Below are 17540 nucleotides of genomic sequence, written 5' to 3'. Positions count from 1 at the left end.
ACTCGATGTAGAGCATGAAAATGAAGATATATCGAGTCCATTGTCCGATGAAGTGATACTTGCAAGCATTTCCAAGGGTTATGTGAGAAAAGCACGTTTATTGCTTCAACATTGGAAATCAGCATCGCATCGTATTAAATGGGATAATTCAGGTACAGTTAGCATTGATGATAAAGCTATACCACACTCAAATATTATAGATTTACTAGGAGACGTGGTACGGAGTAGACCTGTTGAAGAACCTGTAGGAAGATTTCAATTAGCTAATTTTATAGCAACAACTGACACTCCACCCAAATTAATAAGTAATCCAGAGGTAATAAAAATTAGTGAAAGTTTGAAACGTGCATTAAACAAAATTCCTTCAACTAAGAGAAATAATTCCGAGAGCGTTCAGACTTTGGAACAAGGTACTAGACTCGCGGCCGCACAACGCTATAGTGCACGTTTGAATAAGAAAAAATCCATACCGCAAAAAGCAGACAACAAGTGGCTGGCTTATAAAATTTAACATGTCTTATGAAAATCAATACATTGACAGTAGACACGAGACTGGATACGCTGGTGCACGTAATCTGTTACGAATCAATGGTAAAAATAAGAAGAAGAAAAGCGAGATTAATGAGTGGTTAAGTAATCAAGATGCATACACACTACATAAACCTATTAGACAAAAATTTCCTAGATTGATGTACAATGTCACTAATGTGGATGATTGTTGGGAAATGGATTTGTGTGACATGCAATCTCTCAAAACGTATAACGATAATTTTGCATATTTACTTGTAGTCATAGATGTTCTCAGTAAATATGCTTGGGTCGAGCCTTTACGTGACAAAAGTACAAAAAGTGTTGTAGCTGCTTTCGACAAAATCTTAAAAAGAGCCGATGGGCGACGCCCAATTCTTATACAAACTGATCGAGGCAAAGAGTTTGTCGGATCAGATTTTCAAAATTATATAAAACAACACAAGATTAATTTTCGAGTAGCACGTAATCCCGATGTTAAAGCAGCCGTCGTCGAGCGTCTAAATCGCACGCTCAAAGAACGTATGTTCCGATATTTTACTCACAAAAATACTGATAGGTATATCGATGTTATTGAAAATATCGTTTACGCGTATAATCACACTATGCATAGTGGTACTAAAATGGTTCCGGCAGTTGTAAATATTCGTAATGCAGTTGTGGCAAGAAAAAATTTAGAAAAAAGAGCTCTTAGTCAGAGAAAAAAGTCTAGAGCACATATATACAGCGTGGGTGATCATGTTCGCATCAGTCGGTTGAAAGGCACCTTCGATAAAGGTTACGAAAAGAATTACAGTGAAGAGATCTTTAAGATTATCCGTGTCTCACGTCGTAAAAATCTCTTCACCTATGAATTGACTGATTTAGAAGGTGAAATAATCGACGGATTTTTTTATCCCGAAGAACTAGCTCGAGTTGGCGATGATCGTTTGTCACAAAATAAGGAATTCAAAGTGGAACGTGTGATCAAGAGTAGGGGACGTGGTATTCAAAAAGAAGTTTTTGTAAAGTGGCTTGGCTATCCTGATAAATTTAATTCGTGGATTAAAGCAAGCGAAATCGTTACACTTTAAACATGGCTGAGGACGAATTTTATTTGATATTACCGAGTAAAAGTAGTATGAAATATTTTTCTGAAAATACAATATCTTGCTTCACCACGCACTTATCGCACGAAGTACGTCTGCATGGTAAGTGGAGTGTTGCTCTCACGGAAATCAGCATACCATGCACGATGATGCATATTCAGAAACACGAATGTAATATAAAGTTTGTTAACGCACGTAGAATAGCAGTTGCAAGAAAGAGAGGCATATCTGAATATTTACCGGATTGGACAAACGACAAACACAACGATGCCATATTTCCACCAGGTGTTTACGAGAATCTCAACAATCTCACAGAAGCTATAAACAATATACCTGAATCTCACTTACGTATTGAACAGACAAAGAAAAAAAGTGGTTATTACAATTTACATAAAAAGTGTGAATGTAAGGAAACTCATTTTTTCAGCTTGAGCGAAAAGGTCAAACGAATATTTGGCTTTGAAAATGAAAAATATAGAAATAAGGAATTTATACCCATGATTCCATCTGTAGAGTCGAAAAAAAATGCAACATTCGTAGGAAACAGACCTGGTTGTTTGGCAAGAGCGGTAGCTGATCAATTTTTCGTATACTCAGATATTTGTATTCCGTACACAGTCGGTGACGTTCAAGCATCCCTTTTGCGCATAGGAACACTCGATAATTCAAAATATAAATTTGGTGCGAGAGTGGTCAAACAATTTGCACCGGGAATTTATCTACCTTTGTTAAATAACACATTTCAGAATATAATAATAGATATAAGAGATGAAAATGGGAATCATATACCATTCGAGTACGGGACGTTGACCGTAACACTACATTTCAAGCGCATTCTCTGAGAAAAAAAATGGCTTTCTACGCAGAATACTATGCCGATCAAATTGGTGGTGGTGATGGTGGAGGAGGAGTACGTCGAGTGTTTGCAGGTTCAACTTATCAGCGAGGTCATGGTGGAATCGGCAGCTTTTTGAGTGGATTATTTCGAAGAGTTTTACCTTACATTACGAGTGGTGCTAAAGCCATTGGAAAAGAAGCTATCAGAGCAGGAATGCGTGTACTAGATGATGTGGGAAATCACGGAAGCAATTTTAAACAAGCTGTAAATATGCGCATGCGTGAGTCCGGTAAAAATCTTAAGCATAAAGCCGCTGATAAAATTGCCGCTATGATGAAGGGATCAGGATATAAGATACGCGCTAAAAAGCGGAAGCGTCAATCGTCCAAGAACAGTTCAGCTGTACGCATCAGCAGTAAAAGTGGCCGTGTAAAGAAGAAGAAGAAGAAGAAGAAGAGCCGTGTCAGTGTTCGCAAATCTACGAAAGCGGGTAAGAATAAGCCAAGGAAGAAGAGAAAACAACGCAGTGTGAGCGATATTTTTGGATCTACATAGATATTATTTAATATGGCTTTTCTACACTCAAACTCATGCGAATGCATGAAATCAGAATTAGATTTATTTACACTAGGAATGAAGGCGCGCTTCGCGCGCTCCTTATTCTATCTATGTCTAATAACCCTGGTAGAAAAAACAACATAAGTTTTGGGTACACTAATTTCTGCTAATATTTTTACCATATTACCTACCATATGTTACCATATTCTGTAATACTTTTAATATAAATATATTAACAACGCCCAAAGTCGTTATCATTAAGGTCTGAGAAGTGAATTTGAAGAAAAGTTCAGTAGAAGAGTCAGTGAGTATAAGCCTATTATTACAACCCTATTCATTTGCATTGTAAAAAAGCTAGGCAATTGAAATTTTACACAGATACTTGATATGCTACCTATAAAAACATGTAATCCAGATGATTTTAATTTAACTGTTTTCATTCATATTTTCACATTGAGGCACATGTGAATTTTTTAATTTGGCGGGTCACATTTTGCTTATAGGCAATTACGCAGTAAATACTATCTCTAGCACATTGTATTTTTGGTTTTCAGTGTATTTTTACATGAAGAAAGTGATCTATTTCTCTATTTTTGCATTTGCTCTCATTCGAAAACTAACGGGTCTAGAGAGCGCATTTTTTACATATAGATTTATTTTGTGTCAATGAAACAATATACAAAGTTCAATTAACCTTAACTGAAATACTTTTTATTTCGATTCCGACACTGATGTGAATAACTTATACGACTAAATAATTATCATGGGTGTTGAAGTCGAAATCAAAAGTATTTCAGTTAAGGTCAATTCAACTTTAAATATTTTCACAACCAAAACAGAAATATATATGCAAAAAATGAGCTCTCTAGAAATTAGTTTTTAAATGAGAGCAAATGCAATGCAATGGAAAAATCTCAAAATCTCTCACAACTATTAAAAGTAAATATTCTCATTAATGCCTTAACAAAAAAGCCAAAATATTTATCATTTTCTCCAGGTAAAAATACACTGGAAACCGGAAATACAATGTGCTAAAGATAGTAGTTACTGCGTGACTGTCTATAAGCAAAATGTGAGCCGCTAAATTAAAAAATTCACATTGCCGTTGGTGTGAAAATATGAATGAAAACAGTTCAATTATCTAGATTACATATTTTAAAATTTAAAGGGCATTGTAGTGATAAACTCAAATTCACTGACTCGGATACTGAACTTTTCTTTAAATTCACTTCTTAAACCTCACCGTGGGCGACTTTGGGCACGGAGACACAATATATCTTTATACTTTTTATTCTTTTAATTGCACTTCTCACTTATATTTAAAAAAAAACTAAATAACATACACACACACACACATTATTACCTACTTCAAATAGGGTTAGGGTGACACTTTTCAATGCACATGTTTCAATACTACACTTTTGGTAATGATTAATTTATCAAGATTTCTTGTTGGTAATATTGCATATATTTTTTTCTGAATCCGCTATTCAGATTTCATACTATTTAACCTCATTTCATTTTATTTTAAACACCTGAAAAATTTCTACCAGGGTTATGACTGTTATGAGGGTTATGAATTTAAAGCGTGTGGGTTCTCATCTGTTACCTAGGCAACCGACCATAGCAACCAATCAGAATCACGTATTAAAGGCTTCACAACCAAGTCCATCATTTTTTTAAGAGAGGATTACCACCTACACAGACTTCGGTGGAAAGCTCTCAATTTATACATTATAAACCAGTTTCTTCGCTAACAGACGATGGACCGTTGGAATTCGTCGTTCCAGCTGGTAGTGATTATCTCGATCTTGCACACACAATGCTAAGCATTCGTATGCAGATAGAGCCAAATGTTGAAATAACAGAAGCAGCTAAAGCTACAGAGTATCCGAAGGTAGCAGCAATAAATAACACGTTACATTCGCTATTTAACCAAATAGACGTTTTCTTTAATCAAAAATTGGTTTCACCACCAAACAATGCTTATCCTTACCGAGCTTACATCGAAACACTGTTAAATTATTCAAAGAGTAGTATGGAATCACATCTCACGAGTGGACTCTGGTATGCGGATACCCCTGGAAAATGTGCAACGCCTCCCAATACCAAGCGTACTGATGTAAATGCAAATATTGATCAGTGTAACCGTCAGTATTTTACCCAGAATGGTAAAACTGTCGATTTACTCGGTCATTTGCATTGCGATGTTTTTAATCAAAATAAATTTCTGTTAAATGGTGTTGAACTGCGATTACGATTGGTTAGAAGTAAGGATGCTTTTTGTTTGATGGATTTTACAGATGATGATAAATTTACTATACGCATTAAGGAAGCTTCACTGATTGTGCGTCGAGTTAAAATAAGTCCAGGTGTTATACTAGCTCATGCTAATGCACTTACAAAAGCCACTGCTAAATACCCAATCAATCGTGTGGAGGTGAAGGCATTTACAATGCATAGAGGTATTCTTGGCGATACACAGGACAACGTTATTCTCGGTCAAATACCCAAAAGAATAATCATTGGATTTGTGGATAACAAGGCATTCAATGGAAATAGAAAGTTTAATCCATTTAATTTCCAACATTTTAATATAAACTATATTTCTCTTTATGTGGATGGTGTCCAGATTCCCAGAAAACCATTGCAGCCTCGATTTACGGGTGAAAGTCAATTATTTATCGACTCGTTTCATACACTATATTCTGGGACTGGAATTCATTTTCTAAACGAAGCATTAATTATCTCACGATCGGACTACGATGAAGGGTATACATTATTTGCTTTTGATCTAACGCCTGATTTATCAGCAAATTCAGTTTCTCATTGGAATTTAATCAAGCACGGCAGTGTTCGTGTAGAGGTAAAATTTGAAAGAGCACTTGAATCTACAATCAATTGTATGATTTACGTCGAATACGACAATGTCTTGGAAATAGATTCAAGTAGGCAAATAATAACGGATTTTAATGCATAATACCGTTAAAGCGATGGAAAAGTAAGAGGAGAAGGTGGAGAAGGAGAAGAGGGATGGGGAAAGAAGCTACAGCAGCGCCTCTATGCTATAGATGAGCAAAAAAGCTAAACGTCATACTCTCAGTGACGTTTGAGAAGTGAGCGAGTTTGGATCGACTGTATCAATTTTTTATAGTATCATGGATTACGTTATCAATATTCGGGGTTTGAGAGACCGTAACAACAAGTTTACACCTAAAGAAGTTGGTGTACTTGGTTTAGAGCACAGAGTCGTCCAACATTGGATAGTTAAGGAACCCCATAGATTTGAAGAACTTGCAACTGGACTTAAAAGAACTAACGACTACGTCTCTAATCATTTTCATGGAATTCGTTGGCATGAAGGTGACATCACCATTGAACAACTACAGTATCATTTACAACAAATAGCCAAAGTGGCTATAGGTATTTTTACACGCGGTCATGACAATTGGAGATTCCTGGAGACTGTAATGTGTCGAGAAGTTGTGAACGTTGAAGAAATGTATGCCCCGAATTTTGACGAATTGAAAATAAATTATTCAGGTAACTTCATGTGTTTAAATCATGGCATTCAAGGTATAAACTCCAGTCGAGATTGTGCTCTCAATCATGCATATGTGCTACGAAAGTGGTTACACTCTCTCTCTCTCTCTCTGAACAAATCACACCCAAACGCACACACAGCCAAAGATACGTCAGGAGACGGTCTTGGTTCGATGGGCTGGAGTAGAGCAGAGTAGGCTTTATCTTCACGGAAGAGTGCACACCTACACTCTCTGTAAACATACTCTTTTTCTCTCTACCTCTCTATCTATATTTGTATACATAAAGAGAGTCTCTCTCTCTCTCTCTCTCTCTCTCTCTCTCTCTCAATTGTCTCTGATAAATTGGCGTCTCTAAAAAAGGTTTGCCCAAATCGAAAATATGCTCCTTGGATTGGTTCAGAGCTAAGGCAACTGATGGACAAGAAAACAGCCGAAAGGCGCTATGAACGCACGGGAAATGTTCAACTGTTCCGTGAGTTGCTCCGGCTCAGCGACGAGGTCGACGTGCGCATCAGTGAGGAGCGTAACTGCCACATAAGACAACATCTCTCTAACGCCCTGAATGGAAATAAAAACATTTGGAAAGAGATGCGCAACTTTGGCCTCCTACCCAAGAGAAAAGAGGAGGAACTTCACGGTTTCTCGACGGGGACGCTCAACGAGCACTTTGCGGGAGTCTCTACCTCTCCCCTTGAGAACACCGACGATGCAATGGACCTGATCGTCACAACAAGCGAGGAGGGCTTTTGTTTTAAGTTAGTCACTTTTAGTGATGTGGTCATTGCTGTTTCTCATTTCTCCTCGCAGGCAAGGGGCTAGGATGGGATTCCTCACCAGGTGATCGCCAAGGCGCTTCCGGTCATTGGAGAATATTTAGTTAACATCTTTAACTCCTCTTTTGCTCTAAGCATCTTCCCGGGAGTCTGGAGGAAAGCGCAGCTTTCCGGTCTCGGACTTTCGTCCCATAGCTCTGCTGTGCTTTCTCTCCAAGGTTTTTGAGAGGATTGCCTATAACCAGATCACGAAGTATCTCAATAAAAATAAACTCTTTGATCCTCTTCAGGCCGGCTTCCGTGAACACCACAGTACGCAAACAGCACTAATTAAACTTACAGATGACATACGCATATACATTTACAAACGGTAAATTACTCTTTTACTGCTGTTTGATTTTAGCAAGGCCTTCGACACCATCTCACCGACAAAACTTATCGGAAAGCTTCTAAGACTGGGTTTCTCCAGGGCGGCTCTCCTGTGGATTAAATCGTATTTACAAGGTCGCTCCCAGATGGTGGTTACACGAAATAGTGGAAGCTCTGATTACCTGGAAACCAATTTGGGAGTTCCACAGGTTTCTGTTCTGGGTGGCCTTCCTTTTTGCTTGTATGTAAATGACTTGCGCGAGACCCTTGACGGACGTGACATCAAACACATTTTTTATGCAGATGACCTCCAAATTTATCTTAATACCACCAAATATAAACTGCAGGAGGACATTTCTTGGCTGCCTGATGCGGCACAGCTAGTGTCTGGATGGGCTGAGGGCGCAGACCTGAAGCTCAATGCAGCCAAAACTAAGGTAATTTTTTTCGGCTCAAGGAGAAATGTCAATGACCTTATCTCCTTGGGCCTTCCGGGATTTGAGCTGAGGAAAGGTGTCCTTATCCTCTTCAGCGGCGAGGTTGTGAGTCTCAGTGTCACCTTGGACAGTAAGCTATCGAGGAGGCCGCAGATTGATAAAATAACGAAAAAGGTGAACAGTGCGATATACACTCTGTTTATTCGGCCCTGCATCAATGAGACGCTTTGCAAAAGGCTGGTCGAGACTTTAGTTCAACCACATCTCGACTACTGCTTAATCGTGTGTCTAAACGCGACAAACGAACAACGGACGAGACTACAAAGACTGAGCAATGCATGTGTCAGGTATATTTATGGGGTTAGGCGGGATGAACACATATCTCCCTATCGGAGACAACTGGGCTGGCTTAAATCGGACTCTCGCAGGCTGTACTTCACAGCCCTTCTCATGTACAAAATTGTTCATATGCGAGAGCCCATTACCTGGCTGAATTATTTAATAAGCGTGAGCACAGATCCTCTGCTAGGGGGATACTCCAGGAACTTAACATTCCGAGAGCGGGTGCTGGGACTTTCCAAGTCCAAGGCGCACGACACTGGAACTCCTTCCCCCCCCCCGCACTTCGTCATCTGCCTTCGTACTCGTCATTCAAATCACTACGTGATTATTTGTTTGCCTCTGATCCTTAGCCATAAGTATTTATGTATGTGACAGCTGGCCAATAATGGCCACGCCAAAAATTTTATACGACATCGACGGAAGTGTTATCACACAAATCTTCTATAGGGCTAGTCAAAATCTAAAATATTATATTATACTGTGATATATTTTCTCTTAGTTATATGTGATCTCACCGCAATCTGTGATATTTCAATACTTTACTATTTCAGTATTCTGTAATATAATTTTTTAATTTACTTAACCAGTATTTGCCAAAAGTATTTTATTATTAGTATTTAAATGTATATATACTCTGTATTTGTTGTTTTGCCATAGTGCGAATAAAGCCCCTATCTCTCTCTCTCTCTCTCTCTCTCTCTCTCTCTCTCTCTCTCTCTCTCTCTCTCTTGCCCCTCGCTTTGTATGTGCTTTTTCTAGCTTCCGTGCAGCAGACGTTACCTGTAATATACTGACATAGTATACTTGCATGTTTTCGCAAGCTAAAAAAAATGATGACAGGTTGGCAACGTTGCTCGTCATTATTGTTAGAATCTTTTTATGATTTTCAAATCCTTAGTTTTAACAAAGAAAGTTCAGCGCTAATTAGGAAAAAAATATTTTTATTAGAAATGCTTTAATGTAGATAATTTATTTTAAAATTTTATAAAATCTGTTTGTTTAGGAAATGCTTGATAACTATGAATTACCTGAAGCATGCAAGGAAAAAAAAATTATCTCAAGAAATCAAGGAATAAGTCCGTTATACAGTCTTAATAGAAATGGTTCTATAATAGGTATTTATAATTTATAACACTTAATAATTTATTTACTTATTACCTAAGCGTAAATAAATATAAGAAAATGCATGTAAAAAATAAGAATCTGATAAACCGTATGTCAAGATTGAAAATTAACGTGTGTCTATTACTATAAAAACACATTAATTTTTAATATAGACATTGTACAGTATATTGGTACAGAGCGAATGTGTATACCAAATAGTTTTCACCTAGCAGGTGTGAAAAAAATCACGTGGCTTACTATGTAGTATTCTTGCTCAAAAAGATTATTTGATAGTCAGTTTCTAATCATGCCAAAACATTCGCTGATTGTCAGATAATAATCTTCAAACATTTTCATTTTAATACATTTTTGCGATCAACACCAGATTTTTAAAATTAATTTAAAAAATGTTAATGTAATGACTAAAGGGTTTATCTCTGCTTGCTAAATCCGCTAACCTTCAAGTTTCGTACTACATGTTTTGTAATTTATATCTTTAACTTTAATCCTTTCACTATATTTATCAATAACTTTACGTTTGATTTATTTCTATCCCCATTTTTATTCTATTTTTATTCTTGATTGTAGTGGATGAGAGAGCGGGTTTTAGGGGGAAATTGTTGTACACATATCGTCGCTCCCTACGAAGACTAGCACAGTTCAAATTTTCAAACGAAAACTAGCACAACTCACGATTTGCCGCGAAGAGTAACACAGTTCAGAAATGCCGTCAAGACTGGCACAACTCGCAACTTTATTTTACTTAAAATGTGAGTATTTTACGTTCTTATTGGGTTATTTTGTTGGTTAAGTCATGAAAACCTTGGACAAAGACAGACAAACCTTAAAGTTTTAAAAGGTTTCGGAAATTTCAGTAGGTTTCTAAAAAAGTGAATAATTTTAAAAAATGTTTGTAAAAATTTATTGTATTTGTGAAAACAATTTTAAATTCGGTAAAAAGTTGTGTAAATTTTGAATATTTAAAAATGTTCATTAGGGACAGTTACCAAAAAGCGGAAAATTTTTATAGAAATTGGTTGTTTAAAATTTGAGTTGTGCTAGTCTTCGTGGGAAATTTTCATTTGAGAATCTATTTGAGAAATCGTCATGATAGACAAGAGTGTGTGAGAGAATTTTAAAATGATTGCTGGTGAATCGGATCTTAGGACGCGAAAGAGTCGTGGTGAGATAGTCTCACGGTACTGTCTAGATGGAAAGTTCGAGCTGAACAGCTTTTAACGCTTCGCGGTCGGTCTTATAAAACCCCGTGGTGCGGATGTGCGTGTTGGAATCCGTGTTTGGCGGGTGAATATATTTGCACGCTTGGTGCGCGTTGCGCTCGTCGCCTGATCTGCTATGGTTGCGCTGCTCGCTATTGCATGCCGGGTTGCCGCTGCCTGTGTTCATGCGGATTCGCCTTTTCCTTGTTGCGCGCGCGCGCTCATCCTGCTTTGTGCTGTTCTGCCTTGACGGCTAGCGGCTAAGTTCGCGCTGTATCTCCTGCGTCCGACATCGCATGTATTTATCAACGAGACTCGTGTCTTCTTGCATCTCCCCCTCGTTTTGAAGCGCGAGATTTCTGTGAAAAACTATAGTAAAAATATATTTTTACGACTCTCGCTTCTTCCGGGGGCCGGCACGTGGCGCAGAAGGCGCTTGATGCCGCCGTACCACAAGACGTCTTTCTTTACGCTGATCGGCACGACGACCTCGTGGTCATCCGGCTATTGCACCAGACGACGTGGGAGGCGGGCCGTTGAGTTGCGTGACGGTCGTAGCGGTGGTGGAGGCGTTGTCGGCGGCGGGGATGTCGGCAGTGCTGATGGCTGCGTGTCCCGGCGCGTTAGCCGTCCTGACACTTGTGCCGCGGGTGATCACACGGCAGGTGTGGCCATCCTTGGCCTTGTTGTCCGCAGCATATGTGACAGCATGATGTCGCTGAGGATCCGCTGCTTGGGTCGTGTTGGCCGCGGACTTGCTCTAACTGGTGTTGAGGTCGGTCGCGGTTTTACTTTTATCGGTTTTGGGGTATAGCCCATCGAAGATGACGGCTCGCCGGGGGCTATACTCTAACACGGCCGGCGGTAGCTCGGCCTCGAGGGCCGCAGGAATGTCGTCTATAGTTTTTATATCGAAGTTTTCCGTTATACTACCGATGAGCGCTTTATGCTCCCTATTAATACGCTCGCAAGTTACATTTGTGTGTATCCGTGATTTCTTCTCGAAATTTTGCATGTTTATAATTTTAAGTCTGGAAAATTCGCTTAGATCGAACTGAATCTGAAACCTGTACAAAAAAATTCCCAGGTATTCGAAGGTTTGTTTTTGTTTTCCTTGGTTCAGTGCCTTCGGGTTCTCTACGACGGATCTTATTCTATCGAGACTTATGGTCTATCTACATGTGTGTTGCTGTGAACTTAGACCTAGGGTCTTCCGTCATGTGTATCATTCGGTCGTGTCTACAATAACGATCTCTTCAAACGGAATCGGGAGAGTACATGCCATAATTTGTTTTTCTTAACCTAGTTTTTTTTTATTGCGGTATGCGGTAACAATAACTTATACGCGAGGATAAATTTTGAACTTAATTAACAATTCCTTCATCGGTGATTTGCCAGTGTTGTTATGTGCGATGTCTGTTATTCCTCTGCCTTTGTCTTCTTTTCTTCGTATTGACTAGACTCATAAACAATAGAGCGTAGATTGAGGTTATGATGTTCATCCCTATAATCCAGGTGGTTGTTGATCAGCTATTACCCCGCATGGATGCGTAAGCAGAAATTCCTTGATTTTTATTTTTATCAGAAGTGTTTGCTGGGTGGCGATGCTGGCGTGGTCGGCAAAACGGAGCTCGAGCTATGCTCCTCCTGCTAGTGATTCTGCTCCGTTTTCCAGATAGTAGGCAGCGGCTTCTGGGCTTAGTGTGAAAATTCGGACTCCAGTGTCCACGACGTGTTATTGTGTATTGAATTAACTGAGGGGGCCCACGTATGTAATCGAACAGGTTTTTTTTCGTGTTGAATCAGTTCATCTACTCGTGCTCGCTGTTGTCTGGTAATTTTTTGAATGCCCACGTTGTTGATTGCGAGGACCGAGATTGTTGATTAAGTGGGCTGTAATCCCTTTGTAGCCAGGAAGAAGCAAATGCTTTACTTTTGCAAACCGTCCATACCCAGCAGCATATCGTGGCTTAACCCCTTCATTATTATGAACTTGTTTTTTAAGTGGCACTCGAGCCGTAGCTTTCCCTTCTACGTAATCAGTTAATTCGGCTGTCCAGCCATCAGCGAGAGTAGCTAATGTTTCTTGCTTCCCATAGAGCCAGCCATTTTGCTGCCCATTTCAAGCGGTCTCTAGTGTTACGAATAAGCTGATAGCTCCAGGATCGATAAGCGCCTGCACGGTATCCTGCCCTATTTGTATATTTATGATGTACCTGCCGTCTCGTAACGGTCTCCCGCTGCCGTAGAGCCGTCCCTCTGAGCGTTTTCCGAGCGGTCTGGAAATCCATGGCAGCCTCTAGTAAGGATGCCGTCCTTTCCACATACGGAGCAGAATTTTCGTGGCTTGTTCTTGCATTCGGTACGCGAGTGTCCATGTTGTTTACAACGCCAACAGCATTTGGCTCAGTTATAGTAGTCGGTCGCCCCATAGTATTTGCTCGTGGAAATACTATTGATGTCCGTCTTTCGTTGTTGTTCTCGAATTCTAGCCGAGATGTCTTTGTATTCCTCGATGCGTTGTATCCGTTGGGAAAAATCGTGAATTTCTTCCCTGCGTACCCTGAGTTGCCACTCCGGTTTCATATTGTAGTAGAGATTGTGTAGCTGTTTCACCAGGGTATAGCCTCCTCTTTGTCTCATTAACCTCGTGAGAGCGGTCTAGTAAGTCCTTATATTTTCTTCGGATATTTGTACTTTTAGGTTAGGTTTTGCCGCTCTCCGCTGAACATGTATTAGTTTTGAAGCCTGTCTTCGAGATCTTCTGAAGTAAGGCAGTCACTGGCGTACTTTCGTCGCCACTGGAGAGATTCCCCTCAGAAGAGCTCAGAGGTATAATACACCCTGTAACAATTGCTGGCTGGTAAATCCGTAGGCTGATTGAAATTTTCTGACCCCTTCCAGAAACGCGTACTTATCTTTTCCTACGGAATGACAATTTCATTTGCGGATCTGGTCTAGGACTTAATTTTTGCCAGGTAATGTTTCCGGAGGATTTCGGGTCCGGGAAGACGATCTTCTTCCCTGTCTTCCTGCTTGTTGGTGAATTTGTCAGAATTATTGCAGACGTAGCGCACGAAGCGTTAGCGGAGTTCTACTAGGGTTCCGTTTCCGTTGAAATACAGCTTTCTTCGTTGTAGTTTAATAGTAACCTGAGCCTTATTGAGGCGATAAATCTACGATACATTCATTTAAAAAAAAAGTACGATTAATTATGAGATGATTGCGAGGTCAACCGAACCAGGACGATTCGTGCGAGACCACCTTCACGGGGGTCAGAGTGGCCGTGCCGGCCACTTACTTTTGTAAGTACCAGTTCTTAGAAACTCCTGATTATTCGGGCGACTTTAAGCTTCCTGTCTCTCTGTCTCTCACCTCGATCGTGTGTTGGTAGCTGGCATCCGCCCATCAGGTGCATTGTGTATGCCAAACCATCAATAAATAGTTAGCCTAAAATTTACACTAACCCAAGATATTGTTATTTACTGATCCTGGACCCTGCCACCTCCACAAGCTTGTGTGCACACATGAACATATCTGACTCGGCCAAGCCGTGCCTTCTGCATGCCCAATACGTTATTAACAATCATAAACAGGGCTCTTCTAATCCTAATTTGTTTATCTGTATATTTCTAAATATTATAAAACAATAACATAAACTCGAAATTATTGTTTGAAGTAAAGATAACTTTTAATGTTGTCAAATATCAAACATATTGATTGGACATAATGGCATGTGTCAAAATATATCAGCAGTCTTGCTGATGATCGTGCAGTGTAAGTAAATTATTGCTGTATTGATCTTATATTTAATTAAAAACATTACCGATATATATGCATACCCTTGCGCTACAAACTTGTTATTACTTTGACTACTTTATGGGTTTCAGTGGAGGGGCGCAGTTCGCTTCGGCTGCCCAATGTATTCGGGTGAGTCATTTTAATCTTTAATCTCAATTATCTCGTTGGCAAAGCATGCCAGCGAAAAAAGTTTTAGGATTTTTCCCTGGCTATCTGATGATGACCTTGACAATGTCATTGAGCGTGACCTTCAAGGTCATTTGAAGGTCAAGTCGATTTTTTCAAATAGAAACCCCTACTTTTGGCAACAGAAATGGAAAGAGCGGGAAATTTTACGTTTGAATATGACCTTGCCTTGACCTTGAATTCAATGGTCAAGGTCATTGGTCATGCCGATAACAGTACAACTGGTTAGCTGAACTCGAATGCATTCAAGGAGAAAATGTTACCCAGAAAAGTTTTCAGTTTTCTCCCCGGCTGACGAATGGTCATCTTGACCCTGTCTTTAAACAGGATCTTCAAGGGCATTTCAAGGTCAAGTTGATTTTTTGAAATGGAAACCCCTACTTTTAGCCCCATAAATGAAAAGAGAGTAACATGCGTTCAAAAATGAAAAAATTTTCAATATTTCCAGAAATTTTCAATATTTTCTAAAATTTTCGTAATTTTTTCAGTTTTCAAAAATTTTCAAAGTCATTCCATTATTTTGTATTGGTGTCAATTTTCAAAATTCTTGATGTAGTTAAGTCATTCCATTATTTTGTATTAGTGTCAATTTTTGAGAGTGAACTACTCTTAACAGTTATGTAGATAGCAAATTAGTGCAGAAAAGCTTAATCGTGTTTTTTACTTCTTGTAAATCGATAATTATTATTGAAAAAAATCTGTTTCCCTGTTTACTGGTCTGTAACAAATTATTTTGATTTTGATCATGGCTGATTATGGTCCCAATGAAATCGTTGATATGATCATGATTTTGGGAGAAAGTCGAAATAATTATGCAGCAGCTGCCAGACTTTATGCTGAACGCTATCCCAATAGGAGACACCCAAGTAATGTTACTATTCAAACCTTAACTCAGAGAGCTCGAAATGGAGCTTTTGTTCGTCAACGCCGTCATCATGAATACGACGATAACGATCCTCGTGTTATTTCCATTCTAGCGTTTATTCATCTTGATCCTCACATTAGTACTCGACAAATAGAAAGAGAAATAGGTATACCTCAATCAACAGCATCCCGAATATTGAGAGCGAGAAGATATCATCCTTATCACATAACATTAACACAACAGTTAACTCCAAATGATATGATTTTGCGAGTACGTTTTTGTCGATGGGCAATACGAATGATTCAACAAGATCAAGACTTTTTCAGGCACGTTCTTTTTTCAGATGAATCAACATTCAGAAACACTGGAGAATTGAATAGTCATAATTGCCATTATTGGTCAGATGAAAATCCTCATTGGTTCAGGCCCATAGACAATCAACACCGCTGGAGTGTTATGGTCTGGTGTGGAATCATCAATGGCTATTTGATTGGTCCTTATTTCTTTGAAGAGAACGTGAATGGGGTAAACTTTTTGAGATTACTTCGAGATATTTTACCTGAATTACTAGAAAATGTAGACCTAGCCACAAGGCTAAGAATGTGGATCCAATTAGATGGAGCACCACCACATTATGCACGCATTGTTCGTGATTATTTAAACACCCGCTACAATGGCAGGTGGATTGGGCGAGGTGGCCCAGTTGCCTGGCCCCCTCGTTCACCTGAGTTAACCCTTCCCGATTTTTACTTATGGGGATATCTTAAGAATGTTGTTTATGCTCAACGGCCAACAACGCGAGATAATATAAAAATAAAATAAAAAAAAAATACAAAAAAAAAATGAAACAAAAAACAAAAAATGGGATGCTAAATCCTTTTGACAACCTCCTCGATGGTGCATCCTGGGTTCGGCTGATGCAAAGGTAATTTCCGCACAAAAGATGATTTGTTTCCAAAATCACATGTTCGAACGTAAAATTTCCCGCTCTTTCTATTTCTGGTGCCAAAAGTAGGGGTTTCTATTTGAAAAAATCGACTTGACCTTCAAATGACCTTGAAGGTCATGCTCAATGACATTGTCAAGGTCATCATCAGATAGCCAGGGAAAGATCCTAAAACTTTTACCCGAAACTTTTTTCGCTGGCATGCTTTGCCAACGAGATAATTGAGATTAAAGATTAAAATGACTGTATACTGTTGTTACGTGTGATGGTCGATGGTTTTGTTCTCCGTGAGGTGTTAAGCTCACGGTTGCTGCGAAAATACTGGGGTAATGAATGAACACGAGTGATTATCGGTGAATGTGTCTGTTTATTAATCGTATTTCACAATGGACTGATTGTATGAAAGAGAGAACGCGTGTTAAAGTGATCTCGAAGAATGTGCGTTCTAAGTATACGATCCTATCTGTCGTCTCCGAGTCAAAATTACCCGTCTAGTGCTGGATCGTGAGTGGCGGAATCGAGAGCGAGCGCCCGCATGCACCCCCTTTTAAAGACTCCCCGGGTAGTGTGATTCCTACTTGCGCGGTCACCCAAATCGTGGAAGGGAAGTTATGCTAAGTCGAAAGAAACGGGCTTCAGGGTGAGTCCGAGCTGTTGCATGCGCGTATTTGGCGACTTATGCATCGATTGCATTATAACTAGCAACGCTATATACGTGTGAGTATTCACACGTGACACGTCCTTGGGGTCGCTACCAAGCGCCCTCGCCCGCAACTAACACTATGCAAATAAAATTCCACGTTAAAAAATTTGAGATTTTCTCATATGAATTTCCTTTTTACTCTAAGTCCTTACAATATAATCTAGTCCCGAATCAAGATAAAGGTAAGTGAGTCTAGATTCATACAAAATATGCTACGTTAGGTTAAGATTTACATTC

The 17540-nt window shown here is 39.3% G+C and overlaps 1 protein-coding gene across 1 annotated transcript in view; it reads left to right on the top strand.

The window, feature by feature from the left end:
• LOC100117795 (ATP-dependent DNA helicase Q4) overlaps nucleotides 1-17540 on the top strand; it is a gene marked incomplete at its 3' end in the record, with an annotated part of 242903 nt that overhangs the window by 49284 nt on the left and 176079 nt on the right. The window contains exon 3 of the mRNA XM_031921346.1: nucleotides 9482-9593. Coding sequence (XP_031777206.1) covers nucleotides 9482-9593 — 112 coding nt within the window. The remainder of the gene's footprint in view (nucleotides 1-9481; nucleotides 9594-17540) is intronic.

Source organism: Nasonia vitripennis (assembly GCF_009193385.2).
Source record: "Nasonia vitripennis strain AsymCx chromosome 1 unlocalized genomic scaffold, Nvit_psr_1.1 chr1_random0005, whole genome shotgun sequence".
NCBI classification, from domain to species: domain Eukaryota; kingdom Metazoa; phylum Arthropoda; class Insecta; order Hymenoptera; family Pteromalidae; genus Nasonia; species Nasonia vitripennis.
The sequence above is the reverse complement of the archived record's forward strand: the minus strand, read 5'-3'. Positions and strand labels throughout refer to the sequence as shown.